General features: G+C 42.6%; 1 protein-coding gene across 1 annotated transcript in view; it reads right to left on the bottom strand.

The window, feature by feature from the left end:
* polr1b (RNA polymerase I subunit B) overlaps window positions 1-22,752 on the bottom strand; it is a 31,174-nt gene that overhangs the window by 2,331 nt on the left and 6,091 nt on the right. Inside the window, exons 5-13 of the mRNA XM_080192954.1 lie at window positions 21,741-21,877; window positions 18,829-19,052; window positions 14,902-15,073; window positions 9,823-9,994; window positions 8,723-9,004; window positions 7,302-7,435; window positions 5,891-6,061; window positions 4,359-4,515; window positions 2,823-3,019 (exon numbers count right to left, since the gene is read on the bottom strand). Coding sequence (XP_080049080.1) covers window positions 2,823-3,019; window positions 4,359-4,515; window positions 5,891-6,061; window positions 7,302-7,435; window positions 8,723-9,004; window positions 9,823-9,994; window positions 14,902-15,073; window positions 18,829-19,052; window positions 21,741-21,877 — 1,646 coding nt within the window. The remainder of the gene's footprint in view (window positions 1-2,822; window positions 3,020-4,358; window positions 4,516-5,890; window positions 6,062-7,301; window positions 7,436-8,722; window positions 9,005-9,822; window positions 9,995-14,901; window positions 15,074-18,828; window positions 19,053-21,740; window positions 21,878-22,752) is intronic.

The raw sequence follows: 22,752 nt of genomic DNA, 5'->3' as shown, positions 1-22,752 counted from the left end.
ATCAGGCAAACTTAAAGGTCCAGCCATCTGCAAGCCAGGAAGGAAGGGGGAGGCGGGGGCAAAGAGTTGAGGGAAATGGGGATGTCGGAGAGTTGGGTGGGGTGTAGGTCAGATAGTTGAGGGGAGGGGGCAGAGCATGGGTTGGACAATCAGGGGAGGGGAAGGAGTGTTCCATGGAGGGAATCCTGGCTGAGAGGATTCAGAGTCCCATGTTGAAGGTGGAGGTGGTGAATCCCTTTGGAGATATGGAGCTCGACAGGGAATGGGATGAGAGTGGTGGCGGTGGCGGTGGCGGGGTGGGGTGGGGAGGGGTCCAGTGTCGGTTTGCGTAAGCATGGTCACACAATAATTAGCACTGCTCTCTCACAGCACCAGGGACCCAGATTCAATTCCCGGCTTGGGTCACTGTCTGTGCAGAGTCCGCATGTGTCTGCATGGGTTTCCTCCCTCAGTCTGAAAGATGTGCTGTTTAAGTGCATTGGCCATGCTAAATCTGCCCTCAGTGTTACCGAACAGGCGCTGGAGTGTGGTGACTAGGGGATTTTCACAGTAATTTCATTGCAGCATTACTTGGGACACTAATAAATAAACTTTAACTTATCCAGAAGGTGGGATTTGCTTTAGTTTTAACATTTTTTCATCTAATGAAGGAGCAGCGCTCTGAAAGCTCGTGATTCCAAACAAACCTGTTTGATTTAACCTGGTGCTGTGAGACTTCTTACTGTAAGATTTTCTGGGTAGCCATTGATGTAACAGTCAGATTCATCTGAAGTTTATGATTTAAATATGGTTCCTAGTGCAGGTTAATTGATCACCGGAAGTTTGCATTTCCTGGGCAATTATCCGTACCTGGGAAGTTCCCGGGGGAACCGGCTGGGCTTCCCAGGGCATCTTTGGGATCTCCCCTACTTATACTGCCCCTAGAGCTCAGAGGTTACAGCCGCATGTATTGGAACTATGTTTATCCCAGAACTGTTCATAATTTAACCAACTATACCTCTGAACAGTGATGATCATAGGGTTGATATTTTACAAAGTTTTTTTAAAAATTATGTGCGAATTGAGGTAAAGAATATTTAGATGGAACAATTCCATTTCAAGCATTTTGCTATAGTACCAAGCTCACCATCTCAGGTGCAGATTAAAACTCTCCAAATATTGCCCTCATCGATGTATCTCAAAACAAACTTCAGAACACGTCACAAGTTGAACCAGTGGATAAACATTCATTTCTTGCAGAGGCAATCCTCTCATGCTGTTAGTTTTATCCCAACTTTTGCGTTGAGATTCTTACAGCCAGCAGCAGATGCTTTCACCCCATCAGATTGAGCTAGATTCAAACCCTGCTCTATAGCTGACTCTAACTCACTGGCTGATACTTCATTAGAGAAGAACAATGTGCAACAAAATGTGATTTATACAGAGAGCTGATGAACCTTGGGATGGCACAGTGGCACAGAGGTTAGCACTGCCTGCCTCACAGCGCCAGGGACCCAGGTTCAATTCCAGCCTCGGGTCACTGTCTTGTGTGGGGTTTGCACGTTCCTCGTGTCTGCGTGGGTTTCCTCCGGGTGCTCCGGTTTCCTCCCAAAGTCTAAAGATGTGCAGGTTAGGATGATTGGCCGTGCTCAATTGACTCTAATGTCAAGGAGATTAGCAGGGTTAATGATGGTTATGGGAATAAGGCCTGGATGGGACTATGGTCGGTCCAGACTCAATGGGCCTAATGGCCTCCTTCTGCACTGTAGGATTCTATTCTATAATTCACACTTGTGGGGTCAGTGTGCTTACAGGTATGTGTACAAGTAGCTTTCATGTGATTTAGTTTTAATGAAGTACTTAGGGACTCCTGCCTTGCTCAGTCGAACAGCTGCTCTTGTCCAAATGGAAAAATCAGGTGAAATAGTGACAGGATGTACTGCATATAAAGTACGAATTATTCCAAAAGCTTGGTTATTACAGCAAGAGGCTTTGCCTTGGTGATTTCTAAATGCAGAGGAAGATCTAATTAACTTGGGAGTTTCCTCCAGGACTAAAACAGTGTTGACATTTAAAACATTAAAATAAGTTTCTCCATGTTAGATGACAGGACTTTGTTGCATGGTATTTACGGCACAGGAACTGGTCTACGTCAGGCTTAATGCTCCTTATTCCCACAACACATGTATATGATCCCAATGCACTCCGTTCCTGGTTTGAGATATGATTGCAGCATTTTATAGATCTTCTGCACTAAGAATGAGAAGGAGTTGGGATAGATTAGCATTGATAAATGTCAATATGCAAGTGCCAATTCACCCCTATTATTGCAGAGGTGATCAACCCAGGTGGGACTTTCAATCACCAACAAGAAAATAAGAGATGTGCGCCATTTAACGGCAGGTAAAGAACATCACTTGTTTCAAACAATACTGGGGAGATGATGGTGGTATTATCGCTAGATTATTCCAGAAACTCAGCTAATGTTCTGGGGACCCAGATTCAAATCCCACCATTGCAGAAGGTGAAATTTGAATTCAATAAAATGATGACCACAAAATCATTGTCATATGTCAGAAAAATCCATCTTGCTCACTAATGTCCTTTAGGGGAGGAAATCTGCCCTCCTTAACTGTTCTGGGCTTCATGTGACTCCAGAACCGCAGCAATATGGTTGACTTTCAACTGCCCTTGGGCAACTAGGTTGAGGCAACAAATGCTGGCCAGCCAGCGACGCCCATGTCCCACGAATGACCAGAAAAAACATTGGTCACCCCACTTGTTATGAGCATAGGAGTTTGTACTCAGCAAAATTAAGACAAATTCAAGAAGCAAATACATACCATAGCATCTTCCATGTCATATCCAGTGTATGAGATGACAGCTACAATAGCATTTGTTCCTATGGGATAGTTATCTATATTGAAGTAGTCATACATGTGTGGTCGCACAAGAGGACTCTGAGGAGTTTGAAGGCGATAGAGTTTATTATCAGATCTGTCTGGGTAAGTGTGTAATGGAAAACCCATTGTTTGTTTACCTAAAAGGATGGAGAAGTGGAAATTAATCATTTACTGGGCTTTCATTATATCATCAGTACATAAAATGAACAAGCTAAGCATCTGTTATATACGGCTTTTTGTTACATTATTTTCTGAACATAAACCTGCAATAATGAAAAATATTGCCATAAACTGACACAAAAGAATGACCAAGAAAATATCACTAAAGGCAAAAATTGAAATATTTTCATGACTACATTACAGTATCGAGTAGGGACCAAAAGGCACGATTTAAAAAGTCTAGTTCCACAATTAATTTTAATTTAACATCCTTCCCCATCTCATCACTGTGATAATTTTCTCCCCCTCTTTATATCCTGAAGATCTTGGTTTCTACAGTATGTATGGTACCAAAGATATTAATTGCCTTTTTAGTTCCTTATTAAAGGGTCTTTCTTGATATACCAGCTTTATGTAGAGTGTGCTGGCAAGGTATTCAACTATGAGAAAAAAACTTTAAAGCTAGAAGCAATCCTGCCATCAAAACGCACATATGTTCACTCCAGCACACTTCAGTGGATCGTGATCAGGAAAAGGAATTCTGGTCAAATACCTCTCCTTAACCTAGGTGCTTCAAGTCAAACTGCACCATGCCTAACTGCCACCCTTGATATTTTAGCACCGACCATATTCAAATCCACAACCTTACAGGGAATCCATGTGATTTGCCACCTATGTAGTGCAGCTCAACTTGTATGTTGAAAACCAATGTTGCACAAGTTTTTAGCTTTTAAAAATTTTAAATTACGTTGATTGGATTACATTTCAATTACCGGCAATGACTTAATTTTAAAATTTTTTTGACTTGTACTTCTGTTAATGCTATTCTGAAACCAGCTCTAACCAAGAGGACGCACATAGCAGTCTTAATATGGAGGCATCTGACATCTCTTCACTACTGTTCTTCCAGCAGCAAAGCCAAGATAGGGAACTCACCACCAGTCCTCCCAATGTGCTATTTATACAGTTGTTTGAGCAGATTGCACGCTTCACCATTGCACTGACTCAGTCTGTAACAATCTTCAGAGTTAAAATGAAAAACTTTTGAGCCAAAGTATCATTCCATTTTCCCTTCATCCTCATCACCTCTTCTACTCATGGACACGGCACCAGAGCTACAGACACTTCTCCGATGCCATGTCTAATAAGCCAGCCAATTCTTCCACAGCCATTTGTTTCAAATCCACTGGTCTCTTTTGCAGAGGGTTGTACTATCTTCACTTAAGCAGGATAGTGGAAGTCAAATAACATTTACAGCAATTCCAATCTCTAAACTACCAATGATTCCTGGCACAGTTAATTTACATTTTTACTTACCCATCTGACACTGGTACATGTTCCTGGGACTTTGGTTATGATCAGAGTAAGGAATGAAATTAGCCACCACACTCAGCATGCTATGGGGAAAGAGTTCCTGATGGCTGGTTACTCCAGGCAAGATATCCGTCTCAGTGATAGCAATATTCATGTACAGCTGTATTGACAAGAGAATGTATTACAAACATTATTAAGAACTGCATCAACAACTGCAGTTCCAGATTCAAAACGTTAGCTCCATTCTCTCTCCACAGATGCTGTCAGAGGCCTGCTGAGATTTTCCAGTATTTTCTGTTTTTCTTCAGATTGCAGCATCTGCAGTAATTTACTTATATATTAAAAACAGCACATTTGCTTTTTAGCATTATAATCACGTTGTGTTCTTGAAAAGAAAGGAAACATTAGTTCTTTTTTTAATTCATTAGTGTCACAAGTAGGCTTACATTTACACTGCAAAGAAGTTACTGTGAAAATCCCCAAGTTGTCACATTCCAACGCCTGTTTGAATACACAGAAGGAGAATTTAGCATGGCGAATGCACCCTAACCAACATGTCTTTCCGACAGTGGGAGGAAACCAGAGCAGCCAGAAGAAACTCAAGCAAACACGGGGAGAAGGTGCAGACTGCACATAGACAGTGATCTAAGTCATGAATCGAACCCGGGTCCCTGGAGCTGTGAGGCAGCAGCGCTAATGACTGTGCCACTGAGTAACTTTGAACCATTTGCCTCAGAATGGTTTTCAGGCACTTTATCCATTTTTTTTTAAGTGGAAGGAGAAATAGCTTCTCTTTAACCCACTTCTCTCCTTTGCAGAGGGAAGTAGTATATTCACGTAAACAAAGCTGGTGGAATTTCAATTCAATTAACAAAATCTGGAATTGAAAGCTCCAGAACGGTGACCATACAACTATCAATTGTGGTAAACATCTGGTTCACTACTGTTCACCGGGAAAGGAAATCTGTCACCCTTATCTAGTGTAGCTCATTTTGCAGCGTTTCTCACATTTCACTTCCTCTAACAGATTCTTCACGAGGTCAGGTCATTGCCAGTTCTGGCCTTTGCCTCTGTGCCCACTGGTGTGAGGTTTCGCAGCCTGTGAAGGTCAGACTGCTTCAAACTGGCCTTTGGGAAAGGTCACATGGTGTTAGGTTGTCTGCCTACATGACAGTCCAGATCCACAGCAGTGTGATTTGACTCCTAACTGCCCTCTGAAATGGCCCAGCAAGCAACTCAGTTCAAGGGCAATTAGGCATGGGTGACACACAATGGCCTTGCCAGCAACACCCATGAAAGAGTAAATTTTAAAAAAACTCTTCCCCATTGACATGATTACAACACAATCAAAAATGTTATCATTTGCATTGCAATATATTTAAGGAACAGTTAGATGTTCGGATGGAAAAACATCGGGTCAGTATGAAGATTAATTGGGCCAATGGTATCCAAATTTATTTTATCACCTAATGAGCAATGAGTTAGACATTTCCAAAATGCATCATTGAAAAGCGTTGGTACTGGGAGATTATTACCTGTTCTAGTGTCCCAATAAGCTCTTCTTTTCCCAAGGCCAGGTTTCTGACAGGCCGCATCATCCGACTCATGGTGGTGAAGATGTATAATCCTGGGTAAATGCTAGGCTTACCCATCATTGGTATAAGAACAATTTCAATCCAAGGAGGGATCCTTTTCAGCTGCAGCACCTAACAGCAGAACAGACCATAGGCAACACTATTAATATTTCCTTCTTAACATCCATTCATTTTAATCCTCTGCGTCAATTATAAATTTACTAACTTGGCCAACCATTTTTTCCCCACGAGCAGCATAAACCACACAGATTAGACATAGTCTAGTCAATACTGAATTAGCTGAGCTCAACAGAAGAAAGGGGCTTTGCAATTAGTGTCAACACTGAGAGGGGAGGGGAAATCAAGGACAGTACTTGTTCATCATCTTGAACTAAGACAACAGGCAGTCCTGTGTTTCCCACTCCAATCCAATCCCACTTTTAATAAAAATGGAGAGACCCTGAGTGATGCAGAGCCCCACTTTGTCTACCACTTGCAGGTGGTGGTTCTTAATAACAATGAAGAAAGACGGAGATGAAGAGAGGTGCTTCCTCACATTTCCCATTGTCCAAAGCAATGATATTCAACCTTCTCTGGTGCCTTGCAATCAACAAAAGCCTGAAAACACTCGCAAGGGAAAACCAATCTTCAACATACAACCTCAGCTAATGCAAAGGAAAAGGATGCTGTAATTGCCAGGAATATTCTTTATTACTTTATTGCTTTATAAAGCAACAAGAATAATGTGCAGAAAATGCAACAGAACAATACACAATGCACAATTCTTGAGATATTATCCTAATGACACACATGTACCGGCTCAGGAGGACATCTCTCATGATGTATAGCTCACTGGGACATTTATAAACCCCTTAAAATTCCAGTGACTCTATTATCTCTAGAGAAAAACTTCAGAATGGGTCTAGCAGCCGTGGGGAAAAGGAAACCAACTGCAGACCCCAGAATATGGGTGGTGTGTGGGGCAGTATAAGTTTGATTTTTTTTATCTGTGATGTGGGCATTGATGGGTAGGCCAGCATTTAAGAGTCAACCACATTGCTGTAGGTCTGGAGTCATGTATAGGCCAGACCAGGTAAGGACGGCAGATTTCCTTCCCCAAAAGGACATTAGTGAACCAGATGGGTTTTTATGACAATCGACAATGGTTCCATGCACGTCAGACTTTTAATTCCACATTTTTATTGAATTCAAATTACGTCATCTGCTGTGGTGGGATTTGAACCTGGGTCCCTGGAGCATCACCCTAGGTCTTTGGATTACTAGTCCAGAAACAACACCATTGCGCCACTGCCTCCCCAAAAATAAATATGAAATAAAAAACAGAAAATAACGGAGTAAAATTGATGCATACTTTAAAATTGCGTAATGTATCAACAATACTAGGTCCCATTTCTTTTTCCACCCAGCCAACTACAGCACCATCCAAGACAACTGGGTAGCATTCAGAATATGGCTTGCTGGGTGTGCCATCAACTGGTGTAACACCTGTAGAATGTAAAGATCAGAAACAGCTCACAGCTGGGCTTACACTGATAATAAACAGTAAAACATGCAGCTTTACATTAAGGAGCATCATTACTGAAAAGAACAATATATTTGACGATTGTTAATTCCCTCTGACAAGGGCCAGAAGCCCATCCGTACATACAAAAACTTTATCTTTATTTCTTATTTTTAAACTGAACTTTCCTGTTGATCAAATTGACCCTCCGTCCAGAGGTGATCTCCAGAATAAGGTAATTTTCTAAGTTTCAGGAATGTCACACCTCATCAAGTCACGGTACCATTGTGCTTCCACAGAATGGCAAAGTCAGATTGCCATCCACTCCTAGTTACTTACCTGGAAATTTAACCACTCATTTCTCACTCAACCTTCCATTCAGGTTGTATGAGAACTGTGCAGTGTGCTCCTAGGGCCTCAGTCGAGGGCTAGGGAGTCGAAGGTATGGAAGCCATGCTCATCTTTTTTTTTTAAGAGCACCAATTGCCCCACATTAAGTTAAATTTAAAAATCCAATCATCTTCAAGTCAGGAAGGGTGATTGGTCTGTAAGGTAGGTGGATAAGGTAGGCAGGTTGGAACAGGGAACAGAGTTGGTCAGTGGGGAATGGGCAGGATGTTGGGAGTTTGGGGATAGGGAGGTCAGTGGGGCTCTGACAGCAGGGGTTAGTGCAACAGTTAGGCACAAGTTCCACCCATTACAACATCCAAAACTCAGGTTACAGCCTACATTTTCCTCAGTCTGAAAAACAAGCACTACTCTTTCTGTCCCTTGGCCAATTTTATATACATGAGGTGGAGATGCTAGCGTTGGACTGGGGTGGGTATAGTAAGAAGTGTCACAACACCAGGTTAAATTTCACAGGTTTATTTCGAATCACGAACTTTTGGAGTGCTGCGCCTTCATCAGATGATATAAATATAGATGTTGCCAATGTCAGTTGCCTAATCCCATGAGCTGCCACTGAACTGCAGTCCTATGGTGAGCACAGTAATGCTCACAAACAGCAAATTGTCAGACACTTACATTCAGCACTCTGCTTACATTTCAATGTATAAGTCTGACTGCAACAAGGAGTTTACACAGTATTTGTTAAGAAATTATACACTAGACAAGAAATCTTTAAATCTTTCTCAACTTTTGAACAGTTGCATATGATGGACCAAACACCCATGCAATAACCAGATTGTTTTAAGCAGTTTACTCTGTAATCGCTGTGTTATAAACAATAACCTATTCATATCATTTCATACACTTCCCTCATCACTTACCCAGTGCACAGAGCAGGGCTGGCAGTGAGACTGTACTTGATGTTTGAGTCACAATCTCACAAATGACCGTCAAGTGATTCATTAGCCCACAGGGCTCTCCATCCGGTGTGTGCACAGGGCACAGGAAGCCCCAGGATTCTGGCAATAACTTACGCACAGAGGTGGTTCTCATCTTAGCAAACGCAGCCCCTCTGTGCACGCAGCGGAAATGGGAGAGGTAACGGATAAAATTCAGCTTGTCTGCCACAATGCATAAACCCGAATCCTGCAGCATTCCCAGACCTGGGACAAGAGAAGAGAAATAAATTTGAAATTAAAATGTACCATTATGCAGCATCACAAGAAATACTGTATGTATTTTCAGATTTGTGTCTGCATTTCAATAAGAGATTTCGTTGAGCGTATTTTGCATGTATATTTGACATAATGATTAGAGGTGCCTCAGTTTGTGAAGATGCAATGAAGTAGAACTTATTTTATTGATTAATAACAGAAACAGAGTGTGTGTGTGTGTGTGTGTGTGTGTGTGTGTGTGTCTATATTGTGAGTACGTCAGTACGTATGTGAGAGTACGTGAGAGAGAAAAACTTGTTTATGCCAAACTTCACTTGCATTGTACTTTCAAAGCATGTAGCCAACTTCTAAGCTAATCCCAGAATTCCTGCTGAGTCTAAAATGTGGTCAAGTTAGCTGTAAAGCTTAGCGTAATAGTTACGTAGGTGGAAGTACATCAAAATGAAATCTTTTAACTAAAGCAAACCATACAAAGGATTCCACAAATGCTATCCATCAGTACACGGACATGGTTGATCAACTGCTTCTTTGTTTAAGCATCTTTCAGCCAGTTTTACTTTTAGGCATGCTAACATAATTGGTAGCACCTTTGACCACTGCTGGAAATGTTTACACTCTAGCTGTAGGGAGTAACAATTTTGGTATTGCTTCAAGTGCAGCAATACAAATGTGCAAATCCACAGCAAGTTGAATATTTTTGTGTAGTTTGTTCATCTACAAAACATAAATCAGATTTTCCAGTAACTGTCTATTTGCTAACTGATTTAAACACATTTATAATATCTTGTTATAAGCATGGTGCTCACCCGATTTTGAACGTAGGTTTCCTGTGGCCAAAAGATACTCAAATGGTCGTGATAAATCCGGCACTAAATTAAACACTTTCATGAGATTTTCCGAAGTAATCTGGATTGTTCCTTTCTGGCTCTTCTTGTCCAGCGCTAATTTTATGGACTGTAACCAAAACTCCATTTTCTCCTGTCAACAAGAATCAAGGGAAAATAATTTACTATTTTTTTCTAAAATATACATACTAACATAAACTTGAGTGTGATCAGTTAAAATTTCCCCACATCGATTATATAAAAGTGAAAGTTTGGTTCAATTGGTGGCACTGAATGTTAATTTATCAAACTCCATTCTAGGACTTGGGTAACTAAAGTAGACCAATGCTACCGTGCTGTGCCAGAGGAACACTGGACCGTGGGACAGGCAGTCAACAGACCTGTGCGCCTGTACAGACAGACACATTCCATGACACTTCTCTGGCGAGCAAGGAAAATTTCCTGGTGTCCTGGCCACAATCCTTCCCTCAGCTAATAGTAACAAAACAGTTTAACTAGTCATTTATCTTATCAGCTGTTTGTGATATATTGTGTGAATTGGCTGTAATGTGGCTTTATTCTTGTATTTTAATCACTTTGACACTCCTCAAAAATCTTGGAAACCTAGTAAAAGCAGTTCCTTCTCTCCTAAACACAAAGAGAACTTTGAAATTGTCCACACACTTATAAACATTTTAGTAAACGTATTTGCCCCAAAGGCACACTGCTGGTTTATATATTATTTCCCTCTTCTCCAATTTCACGCCACATTTTCTCCTGAAGACATTGATTTTCTGTTGCATTGCAGTGCTACAGCTTCCAGCATGCTCTGGTACCTAATCCAATTGGCCATTATTACTGCATGAATCTAAACTACAAATGTCAGCAAGCTATTTGACAAACACAAGGAGACTGATTCTCCCATCCTGCTGTGCTGATCTGGGTATCACTATAGCTAGTGGCCCGACCCCACTGGAGAGAAAGGGGGTGCCAATTAGGGCCCCTCAGGGGTAAGGCGCCAATGCCCAGTGAGCACTTTGGCATTGCCCATCCAGGGGATGGAAATTGATGGGGAAGGGGGCAACAATTGGTGGTGGGGGGGGGGTCCCGCTGCCATTCTGCAGTCACAGTTGGTGGGGGAGGAGGGAGGCAAGTGATTGGGGATGACTATTGGGGTGGGAGTTGGGCAGCCTGCTGGACGAGGAAGGGAAGAGGAGTGGGTGGTGGGGGGAAATCGGGTAGCTGCCAGCGATCAGGAGGTCGTCAGACAGGGGCCACTGCGCATCCACCGATCTCAGCGCTGACAGATTACTGCACACGCAGTGGCCCACTCAGCGCTATGCCGCTGGCCTCAAGGGCAGGAACAGGCCCCATTCACTGATTTTTTTTAGTGTGATTCACGCTAGCGCATTCTGAGGTGCACAGAGTGTGGGAGATTATTTTCTAAACTGCCACTGAAAAAAGTGTAATTTACTCCACTTTTCACACAAATTCAACAGCGAGAATTTTTTTGGGAGAATCGCTCCCAAGGTTGCTGGATGACAAATCAGGAATCAGGAGCTCAGGCTGATAATTCCCTTTCATACTGAGAGCAGCCTAGACAACTGCACTTGTGGCCAAAAGCAAAATTGTGCAGATACTGTAAATATACTCGTCCAAATTCAAAATCACAGCTTAATTCTGCTCACTTCTAATAAATTTAACTTGTAAAACCTGGGAAATGCACGCCATCCAAATGTGTATTGCCAGAAACTGGTTAAATACAGTAATTCTCCTTTACTGTATCTCTCGTTAATCTCTACTAAAAGCCTACACTGATTTATCTAAACACAAAGCCTAAGCCATAACTTCTACATAAATCATAATTAAGTGTACATTTAATATATAGTTTTCTGAATAGTGTTCCATACCTGTCACACAGCCACACCTGCAGCTACACATTCTGACAACTAGATGGAGCTTTCAAAGATTCAGAAACTGCAGATCTCCACACCAACACAGCCAGCAAAACTTAAATATTTGAAAGAAAATACATTTTGTCCTGACTTTTCATTAGCTGCACCACGGGAAGTCCATTCCAAACAACATCCAGTTCAACCAGGTATAGTGGCCCAGCAGTTTATATATGTATTGCTTAGGCCAGCAATCCAGAGACCTGGACTAATGACCCAGAAACACAATGGTAGATGGGTAATCTAAAATTAAGTTCTGGAATAAAAAGTATCAGCAATAACGACCATGATGCTATAAGATTGTCATAAAGCCCACCTGGCTCACTAATTTCCTTTAGGGGAAGAAATCAGCCACTCTTACCTGGTCTGCTTTATATGTGACGCCTTTAACTACCCTCGCAAAGGAGTTAAAAAGCAACTCAACTGTAGTTAAGAAGATGGCTCCTCAAGAGTAATTAAGATTTAACAGTAGGTACTGACCTTGCCAGTGGGCCTATTATCCAGTGAATCAGTGGGTTAGATACTTTTGCTTTACCTCTTAACAACTGTTATTTACATAGCACCATTGACAAGTTCTCAACATCTCAAAGTTCATGAACTGTAATGTTTGAACCATAGCCCCTGTTTAAATGATGTGGGGATGCCGACGTTGGACTGGGGTAAACACAGTAAGAAGTCCCACAACACTAGGTTAAAGTCCAACAGGTTTGTTGGACCTGTTGAACTTTAACCTGGTGTTGTGAGACTTCTTACTATAAATGAAGGAAACACAGCAGCCAGCTTACACGAAGCAACCTCCACAAATATATTGTGATAATGGCCAGATAATCTGTGGGGCGGCACAATGGCTAGCATTGCTGCCTCATAGCACCAGGGACCCAGGTTCAATTCCAGCCTCGGGTTACTGTCCGTGTGGAGTTAGCACATTCACCCCCTGTCTACATGGGTTTCCTCCAGGTGCTCCAGTTTCCTCCCACAATCCAAAGATGTGCAGATTAGGTGGATTGGCCATGATAAATTGACCCTTAGTATAGGGCGATTGGAGGGATGAATTCGAGGGGTTACAGGTAGAGGATGTGGGATTGTATTTGGTGCAGACTTGATGGACCAAATGGCCTCCTTCTGCACTGTAGGGATTCAAAATATATATACATAATACACACACACACACACACACACACACACACGTACATAAAAGAGATGGTTAATTATTGCTGTTCTGCTTGCCCAATGAGATTTTCAACATCAGCTTGAGAAGGCAGCCAACGGGATGTAGTTTAAAAATAGACCAAAGATAAAAGTCTCCATTGGCGTTAAGTTCTTTCAATTTTGACTCGTTTCAGTCCAGTTCTCAGCAAGCCCGTAGCTCAAATTTTCTCTAAGCTTGCTATTAAAGATCTATTTTGCAGTGGACATTGCCAGCCTCCCATCCATTCATCCCATCTACACTTCCCACTGCCTCAGAAAAGCAGACAGCATAATTAAGGATCCCACACACCCCAGACATTCTCTCTTCCACCTTCTTCCGTTGGGATAAAGATACAAAAGTCTGAGGTCACATACGAACTGACTGAAGAACAGCTTTTTCCCTGCTGCTGTCAGACTTTTGAAAGGACCTACCTTACATTAAGCTGATCTTTCTCGACACCCTAACTGTGACTGTAATACTACATTCTGCAAACTCTCCTTTCCTTCTCCTCTCTATACTCTCTGAACGATATGCTTCATCTGTACAGCATGCAAGAAATAATACTTTTCACTATATTCCAATACATGCGACAATTATAAATCAAATCAAAAAAAAAATGCAAGATCTATGGTCCTCCCAACTGAAGGAAGAAATGTGCCAGACAAAGACAGCAGTGTAGGGTCACAAGAAAAAGGATGGGGGGGGGGTGGGTGGGGAAACAACAATTAGACAGTGCTGTCATTAGGATTTGACTGAAGTGGCCTTGTGAAACGTTAATACCATGCCCAATTAAATGATGCACAGCGATTCTGCTAGATTCCTGCCAAACTTGGTTGTCTGGTGCTAAACAAAATAGTGGTGATGGATATACCCTCAAAACAAATTTCAAAAAAGTACAATTGTAGCAAAAACTTGTTATTTTCAAAATGTTTTATTACAGCTCTGGGGAGACTGACAGCAGACTTTCCTTCAACAGCCCCTTCCCAACCTGTGGCCACTACCATCTAAAAGGACAAGGCAACAAGTGCATGGAAATATCACCATATACAGGTTCCCCTCCAAGGTATCACAGCAGCCTGACTTAGACCTATATTGCCATTACTTCACTCACTGGGTTAAAATCCTGGAACTCCCTCCCTACAGCACTACAGGGTGTTCACTGAATCATCAGAAGTTTTTCAGCACAGACAGCAGTGTACTTGGCCCAATGTGTCTGAGCCAGCCTACACGCCTACAACACATGGACTGCAGCATTCCAAGAAGGCAGCTCCCCACTCCTTCTCAATGCCAATTTGGAAATAAATGCTGGCATAGCCAGCAATGCCCATACCCATAAATGAATGAAAAAAACTGCAGCTATACTCCATAACTGCAAGTTAATAAAAAAAATTGTTCTCAGACACAAACGAGCAGCATGTTGGCTCAGTGGTTAGCACTGCTGCTTCACAGCTCCAGAGGCCCAGGTTCAATTCCCGCCTCAGGTCACCGTCTGTGCGGAGTGTGCACTTTCTCCATGTCTGTGTGGGTTTCTTCTGAGTGCTCTGGTTTCCTCCCACAGTCCAAAGATGTGCAGGTTAGATTGATTGGCAATGCTAAATTGATCCTAGTGTCAGGGGGATTAGCAGGGTAAATATGAGGGGTTATGGGAATAGGGCCTGGGTGTACTATGGTCAGCACAGACTCAGTGGGCTGAATGGCCTCATTCTGCACTGTATGGATTCTATGGAAAAAGTGTCACATGCTTCCCCATCCAGAAGCTAACAACTTAATTAAAATTGCATTCTGCAATTATCGCAAAAATAAAATTAAGAAGAATGGTTTTAGTTACAGGAGTGTAGGGGTTTAGGTGCCATTTAGAAACATAATCTACATTGGTTGTATCAATACCAGTCCATTCTAGTTACCATGCAGTAGACCAACCTTCAAAAACATCAGGTAGAGCTGTCCCGGCGTTAACACTTCATGATTTATCAAGCTATCTGGATTCTCTTCTTGACATTCATCCTTGGCAAATGCAAACAGCTTCCGGGTCATCAAGCAGAGCAGGTAAAACTTCTCCACGTTGGATTTCAGATGTATGCAGAGACACTGACTGCAGACAAACAAACAAACAAAAAACACAATCCTATATACCAAATATTAACTGTAGCAAAGGCACACCAATAAAACATCAGCTGTGTATCTTGTTCTTCATTGCACAAATGGGCGCCACAGTGGCTGGCACAGCTACCTCACAGCACCAGAGACCTGGGTTCAATTCTAGCTTTGGATGACTGTGTGGAGTTTGCACGTTCTCCCCATGTTTGCACGGGTTTCCTCCAGGTGCTCCAGTTTCCTTCCACACATCAAACAAGTGCAGGTGAGGTGGATTGGCCATGTGTGGGATTAATGGGTTAGCACAGGGGATTGGGTCTAGGTAGGGTGCTGTTTCGCAGGGTCGGTGCAGACTCAATGGATTTCTTTCTGCACTGTAGGGATTACAAAGAACAAAGAAAATTACAGTACAGAAACAGGCTGTTCAGTCCTCCAAGCCTGCACCAACCATGCTGCCCGACTAAGCTAAAACCCCCTTCTCTTCCGGGGATCATATCCCTCTATTCCCATTATATTCATGTATTTGTCAAGGCGCCTCTTAAAAGTCACTACCACATTTGCTTCCACTATCTCCTCCAGCAATGAGTTCCGGGTACCCACTACTCTCTACATAAAAAATCTGCCTCATACATCTGCTTTAAACCTTGCCCCTTGCACCTTAAACCTGTATCCCTTCATAATTGACTCTTCCACCCTGGGAAAAAGCTTCTGACTATCCACTCTGTCCGTGTCTCTCGTAATCTTGTAGACTTCTATCAGGTCTTCCCTCAACCTCCATCGCTCCAGTGAGAATAAACCAAGTTTCTCCAACCTCTCCTCGTAGCTAATGCCCTCCATACCAGGCAACATCCTGGCAAATCTTTTCTGTACCCTCTCCAAAGCTTCCACATCCTTCTGGTAGTGTGGCAACCAGAATTGAACACTGTATTCTAAGTGCAGCCTAACTAAGGTTCTGTAAAGCTGCAACATGATTTGCCAATTTTAAAACACAATGTCCCAGCCAATGAAGGCAAGCATGCCGTATGCCTTCTTGACTACCTTCTCCACCTGCATTGCCACTTTCAGTTACCTGTGTACTTGTACACCTAGATCCCTTTGCCTATCAATACTCTTAAGGGTTCTACCACTCACTGCATATTTCCTGTCTGTACTGGATTTTCCAAAATGCATTACCTCACATTTGTCCGGATTAAGCTCCATCTGCCATCTCTCTGCCCAAGTCTCCAACTGATCTATATCCTGCTGTATCCTCTGATGGTCCTCATCACTAGGTGCAAATCTATCAACCTTTGTGTCATCCTCAAACTTACTAATCAATCCAGTTACATTTTCCTCCAAGTCATTTATATATATTACAAACAGCAAACGTTCCAGCACTGATCCCTGAGGAACGCCACTTGTTCCAGCCCTCCATTCAGAAACTCACCCTTCTACTGCTACCCTCTGTCTTCTTTGACTGAGCCAGTTTTGTATCCACCTTGCCAGCTCACCTCAGATCCCATGCAACGTCACCTCCTATACCAGTCAGCCATGAGGGACCTTGTCAAAGGCCTTACTGAAGCCTATGTAGACAATATTTACTGCCCTACCCTCATCAATCATCTTTGTCTCTCCCTCAAAAAACTTGATCTACTTTCCTTGTATTCTATACTTGCTTTGTGTGTTCCCAGCCTCCTAACTTTGACAAATGCTTCATTTTTCTCTTTGACTAGACTCACAATATCTCTTGTTATCCAAAGTTCCCAAAACTTGCCATACTTATCCTTCATCCTTACAGGAATGTGCCGGTCCTGAATCCCTATCAACTTACACTTGAAAGCCTCCCAAATGCCAGATTGTACAATATGAAAATGTTACTGAAAAAGTAGATAGCTGGGTTGATAGCCAATTATTTTCCAATCATCTCTGGCAGAAATAACGTACTTTCATGTGCATCATATTTCCTGATGTAGAGATGCCGGCGTTGGACTGGGGTAAACACAGTAAGAAGTCTCACAACACCAGGTTAGAGTCTAACCAGTTTATTTGATAGTAATCCCACAAGCTTTCGGAAACGGCGTTCCTTTGTCGGGTGTGTGGAAGGTTCTGATCAGAGAAGAGCATATAAAGTCACACACAGTTTACAGAATACTGATTCAAATGCAAGTCTTTACAGCTAACCTGCTATTCAAGTCTTAAAGATGCAGACAATGTGAGTGGAGATAGCATTAGCATAGGTTAAAGAGATGTGCATAGTTTCCAGACAGGAGAATAAATGAGATTTTACAAGCCCAGGCAAGTCACAGGGGTTACAGATAGTGTGACATGAACCCAAGATCCCGGTTGAAGCCATGCTCACGTGTGCGGAACTTGGCTATCAGTCTCTGCGCCGACGTGTGTCGTGAAGGCCGCCTTGGAGAACGTTTACGCACACATGAGCACGGCCTCAACCGGGATCTTGGGTTCGTGTCACACTATCTGTAACCCCCATGACTTGCCTGGGTCTGTAAAATCTCACTTACTGTCTTGTCTGGAAACAATGCACATCTCTTTAACCTATGCTAATGCTATCTCCACTCACACTGTCTGCATCTTTTCAGACTTGAATAGCAGGTTAGCTGTAAAGACTTGCATTCTAATCAGCACTCTAAACTGTGTGTGACTTTATATGCCCTTCTCTGATCAGAACCTTCCACACACCTGACGAAGGGACACCGTTTCTGAAAGCTTGAGGGATTACTATCAAATAAACTGGTTGGACTCTAACCTGGTGTTGTGAGACTTCTTACATCATATTTCACACAGGAGGTAGAAACGGAGATTGTAGAACTCCAGTGTGTAGAACAGCTAGTGAGAATCATTATTCAAAGAGAAGTGATACCAAAGAAGTCACTATCTTAAGACAAATTCCCTTTACCCAACTTTCTAAAATGCTCAATAATGGAAATTTTGACCAGAAGAAGAAGGGTGGAAATGTGGTACTGCTTTTCAAAGCAAGATAGAGAGACAATCGAGGAAGTTCTCAGCTAGTTGGTCTTACTTTAGCTGTCGATATTCAACTAAAGTCTGGAAATACAGGACAAGAAATGAGTGTTAATCAAGGACAGTTTGCACTGACTTCTAGGAGACAGCTCATATTTGTTTTGTTGAAAAATCATACAAACTTGACATGTTAACCCTGTTTCTCTGCCCACAGGTGCTGCCAGCCTGCACAGTTTTCAGATTTCCAGCATTCACTGTATTTTGCTTTTATTATTATGTTCACCCGTGTGCCTAACTCTATCTCCCTTTCACTACTGTGATCTTGATGTCACTACATCTTAATTATTATCTCTCTTCTAGGCATCAGTTTAATTCGCTTCAATGGCCTAGCTCCAGATCTGGACATGTTTTTGTTTATTCATTCGTGGGACATGGGCATCGCTGACTGGCGCAGTATTTATTGCTCATCCCCAGTTGCCCAAGGGCAGTTGAGAGTCAACCACATTGCCGTGGCTCTGGACCCACATGTAGGTCACACCAGGTAAGGATGGCAGATTTCCTTCCCCGAACCAGAGGGGTTTTTCCGACAATTGTCATTGATTTCATGGTCATTAGTAGATTATTAATTCCAGGTTTTATTTTACTGTACCCAAATTCCTCCAGATGACGTGGCAAGATTTGAAACCAAATTTCCTGAACGTTAGCTGAGTTTCTGGGCTAGTAATCTAGCTATTATGCCACGAGACCAAAAGAATAAACAATCAAACATCTACATTAAAGAGTGTTGCTTACTCAAACAGGAATTCTGCAGCTTGCTCATTTGTGTACCAATCGGCAAGATAGAGCTTCACACGAAATCGTTCCCCTAGGTAATTCAGGACCTGCTTCTTTGTGGTGCATCCTTCCATCATCACCATTCTCAACATCTGTGCCACACAACTCTTGAAGAAGGAATTGTCCTCTTTTCCTTTAATTAACTCCTGGTAAATCTGGTGGTCTGTGAAGTCAACCATCGCCTGCAAAGGACAAAAGCTACTAGGTTAGGATGAAACAGAATGAATACTGGAAGCCCAGAGGAGGTCCAACAGCACCTAGTCGGAGATAAGTCAGGTTATCATTTCAAGTGGAGAACACAAAGGATTGACCAAAGATACCTCGCCCTTCCAGATAATGAGAGCTGGAACACTTTCCACGGCCGAAAGCGATGGTCTTAAACCCATCCATAAATTTGTGCAACATACAGCTTGAAATGATGTAATCAGCATAAAGGTAAAGTCGCCATTGTCCCAAATGACCATAGGCACTGACTGATGGTCACTTAACCAGAGGATCACCACACCTCAAACTTGCCCCTCGCCTGAGAAGATGGGCATTCATGAATAACCTCTGCTGGTACAAAAGTTGAACCCGTGCAGTTGGCATCACTAACCAGCTGTCCAGCCAACTGTGCTAAACCAAGGTCAGCACAGAATGCCTTTGATGTACCCCATTTCAGCCTGTAGCACTTTTAATGTAATAAAACATCTCAAAGCACTTCGGGGAGTGCTTTAAATGAAGATCAGACACAGCGACACAGAAGATGAAATTAAGAACGGGCAAAAACTTGATCAAAGAGGTATGATTTAAGGAGAGTCTTAAAGGATGAAAGAGAAGCAAAGAGGTGACTAAGAAGGAGGCAAGGTACTCTATTCCAATCCTCTACAAAAGGCAACGGGAAGCAACAGAATCAGTCACATTTAACCCTTTCTTCCTTTGTAGTATCACGTGGTTACAGTTCATCATGCCTGTGCCAGTTCTGTAACAGTGCTATCCAAGAACTCCACCCAGTGTCCCACCATTCAGCATAGCTCAGCAAAGGAATGGAGAATGAAAAAAATTAAATTCACTCATTCTCTATTACATAATTCCAAAGCCTCATTGTTCAGAACCCATTTCCCTCCAGAACTTAGGTGATTGGTGAGATTTTTATCTGTAAAGTAATTAACATTAGTGTTCAGTACCATTCAGTAATCCTCTGATTTTTCAGTCTGTGTCCATATACAGCAAGATCTGGACAAGATTCAGGCTTGGGCGGATAAGCGACAAGTAACATTTGCACAAGAGCCAGACAATGATCATCTCCAACAAGAGAATCAAACCATCTTCCCCCTACATTCAATGGCATCAGTGTCACCATCTGAGATTACCACTGAATCAAAATGTAACTGGATCAGCCATATAAATACTGCAGCTACAAAAGCACATCAGAGGCTGGGAATTCAGTGAGTAATGCACTACCTAGAACATAAGAACATAAGAAATAGGAGCAGGAGTAGGCCATCTGGCCCTTCGAGCCTGCCCCGCCATTCAATAAGATCATGGCTGATCTGTCGTGGCTCAGTTCCACTTTCCCGCCCTCTCCCCATAACCCTTAATCCCCTCTCTTATCAAAAACCCATCAACCCGCTTCTTAAAAATATTTAGCGAGGCAGCCTCCACCACTTCAACGGGCAGAGAATTCCAGAGATTCACCACCTTTTGAGTGAAGAAGTTCCTCCTCAACTCCGTTCTGAACCGCCCCCCCTTTATCTTGAGGCTGTGCCCCCTAGTCCTACTGTCTTTTTTGAGCGGGAAGAGTCTTTCCACCTCTATCCTATCCATCCCATTCATCATCTTATACGTCTCAATGAGATCTCCCCTCATTCTTCTAAACTCTAACGAGTACAAGCCTAGTTTATTCAGCCTCTCCTCATAGCTCAACCCCCTCAACTCCGGTATCAGCCTAGTAAACCTCCTCTGCACTCCCTCCAGGGCCAAAATATCCTTGCGCAGGTGCGGCGCCCAAAACTGCACACAGTACTCCAGCTGCGGCCTCACCAATGCCCTATACAGCTGCAGCAAGACCTCCCTACTTTTATATTCAATCCCCCTCGCTATGAAGGCCAGCATCCCATTCGCCTTCCTGACCACCTGCTGCACTTGCAGGCTGGGTTTTTGCGACTCATGCACAAGGACCCCGAGGTCCCTCTGCACCGTCGCCTGCTGCAGTTTTTCGCCACGTAAGTAATAGTCCTTCCTACCATTCTTCCTACCTGACTCCCCAAAGTCTGTCTTCTGTCCACCATCTACAAGGTACAAATTATGAATGTGGTGGAATACTCTCCGTTGCCTGGGTGAGTGCATCTCCAACAGATTTCAAGGAACTCAGGAAGTAACAGTCTAGTTGGTTAGCTCCCCATCCACTATTTAAACATTCATTCCCCCACTATCAGTGCACAGTGACAGCAGCATGGGCCATATATAAGATGCACTGCAGCAACTTGCCAATGTTCCTTTCAAACCTGCAACCTCTGCAGCTAGAAGGACAAGAGCCACAGAAGTGTGGGAATTCCACCATCTGCAAGTTTCCCTCCAAGGCATCCTGAGTTGGAACTATATCTCTGTTTCTGCACTTGCTGGGTCAAAATCCTGGCATTATCTCCCCAGCAGCACTGTAGATGTACCTACACCACAGTAACCGTTGTGGTTCGAGTAGACAGTTCATCACCACCTTCTCAAGGAATAGGCAACAGATACTGATTTGCTAGAGTCACTCATATCCTCTGAAAGGATAAAAAAAAGTCTCTGGACTGTAAGATTTTTATCATAAATCACATCTGTCAAAAGGACTCAGTCTTTATTTTTAACCTCTACCTTTTCGGCAGAAAAAGCAATATTCATCTCACCTTAAGCGCAAAGCAAAGCGGTAAGAAGAAGAGTTCCTTCTGGTAAATGAAGTTGACCATGACAGTGCCATTATCCAGATAGTGGAGGTTCATGTTAATAGCAGTGTGCTCATCTTTCACACAGTGCATGCTTATACCTGATAGGAGAAAACATAATACAGCTTGCATTAAAACTCTAGCCTATCACTTTCACGAAACGTCACTTTGTTACAAGTTAATTTTCTTCCCCCACTTCAAGTCTTGCAATGTCATGAATGAGAAATGTAGCAATCTGACCCCATGCTTCCTCTCAACAACATCTAACAGCAAAATTAACAAGGAATGTGGGGGAATTAACTAATGTTGTGCAACTTTGTGTCAGAGCGGGCTGATAATCATGCCAGTCTATCAAGCTTTTGATGTATGTGCTTCAGGGAGTGGGGGGAACTGTTTCTAATTCATGTTCTCCATGTCTGCGTGGGTTTCCTCTGGTTGCTCCGGTTTCCTCCCACAGTCCAAAGATGTGCAGGTTATGTAAATTGGCCATGCTAAATTCTCCTTCAGTGTACCCAAACAGGCACTGGAGTGTGGCAATTAGTGGATTTTCACAGTAACTTCACTGCAGTGTTAATGTAAGCCTACTTGTGACTAACAAATAAACTTTAAATTGAGAAATTTTGAAAGTGATTGAATTACAGAAGTGAATGTATGAACTTCCAAAGCTAAACTAGAGCACCAAATATTATGGCACAAGTTTAAATATTATGGTCTTCCTTAAAAATTTGCAATTTAAATACTATAGTTAATTTTATCAATAGTTATTCTGCTCTCTTTCTCTTTTGCAGGGACAAAATGGTTGTTTTGACACGAAATGAGAAGTGGTAATGCTTGATATAAGTTCGGAGCGTAAGCGACACAATTTTGGATGAGCTGAAGTTGACAAAGGCAGATAGAAAGCTGACCATTCAGCGCAAATAGTTACACCTGGAAGTGCCAGGACAAGAATCAGTAGTAATGGAGTGAGGTAGTGTAG

This window comes from Carcharhinus amblyrhynchos, chromosome 7 (assembly GCF_965287045.1).
Source record: "Carcharhinus amblyrhynchos chromosome 7, sCarAmb.v2.hapA, whole genome shotgun sequence".
Lineage (NCBI taxonomy): Eukaryota > Metazoa > Chordata > Chondrichthyes > Carcharhiniformes > Carcharhinidae > Carcharhinus > Carcharhinus amblyrhynchos.
The sequence above is the reverse complement of the archived record's forward strand: the minus strand, read 5'-3'. Positions and strand labels throughout refer to the sequence as shown.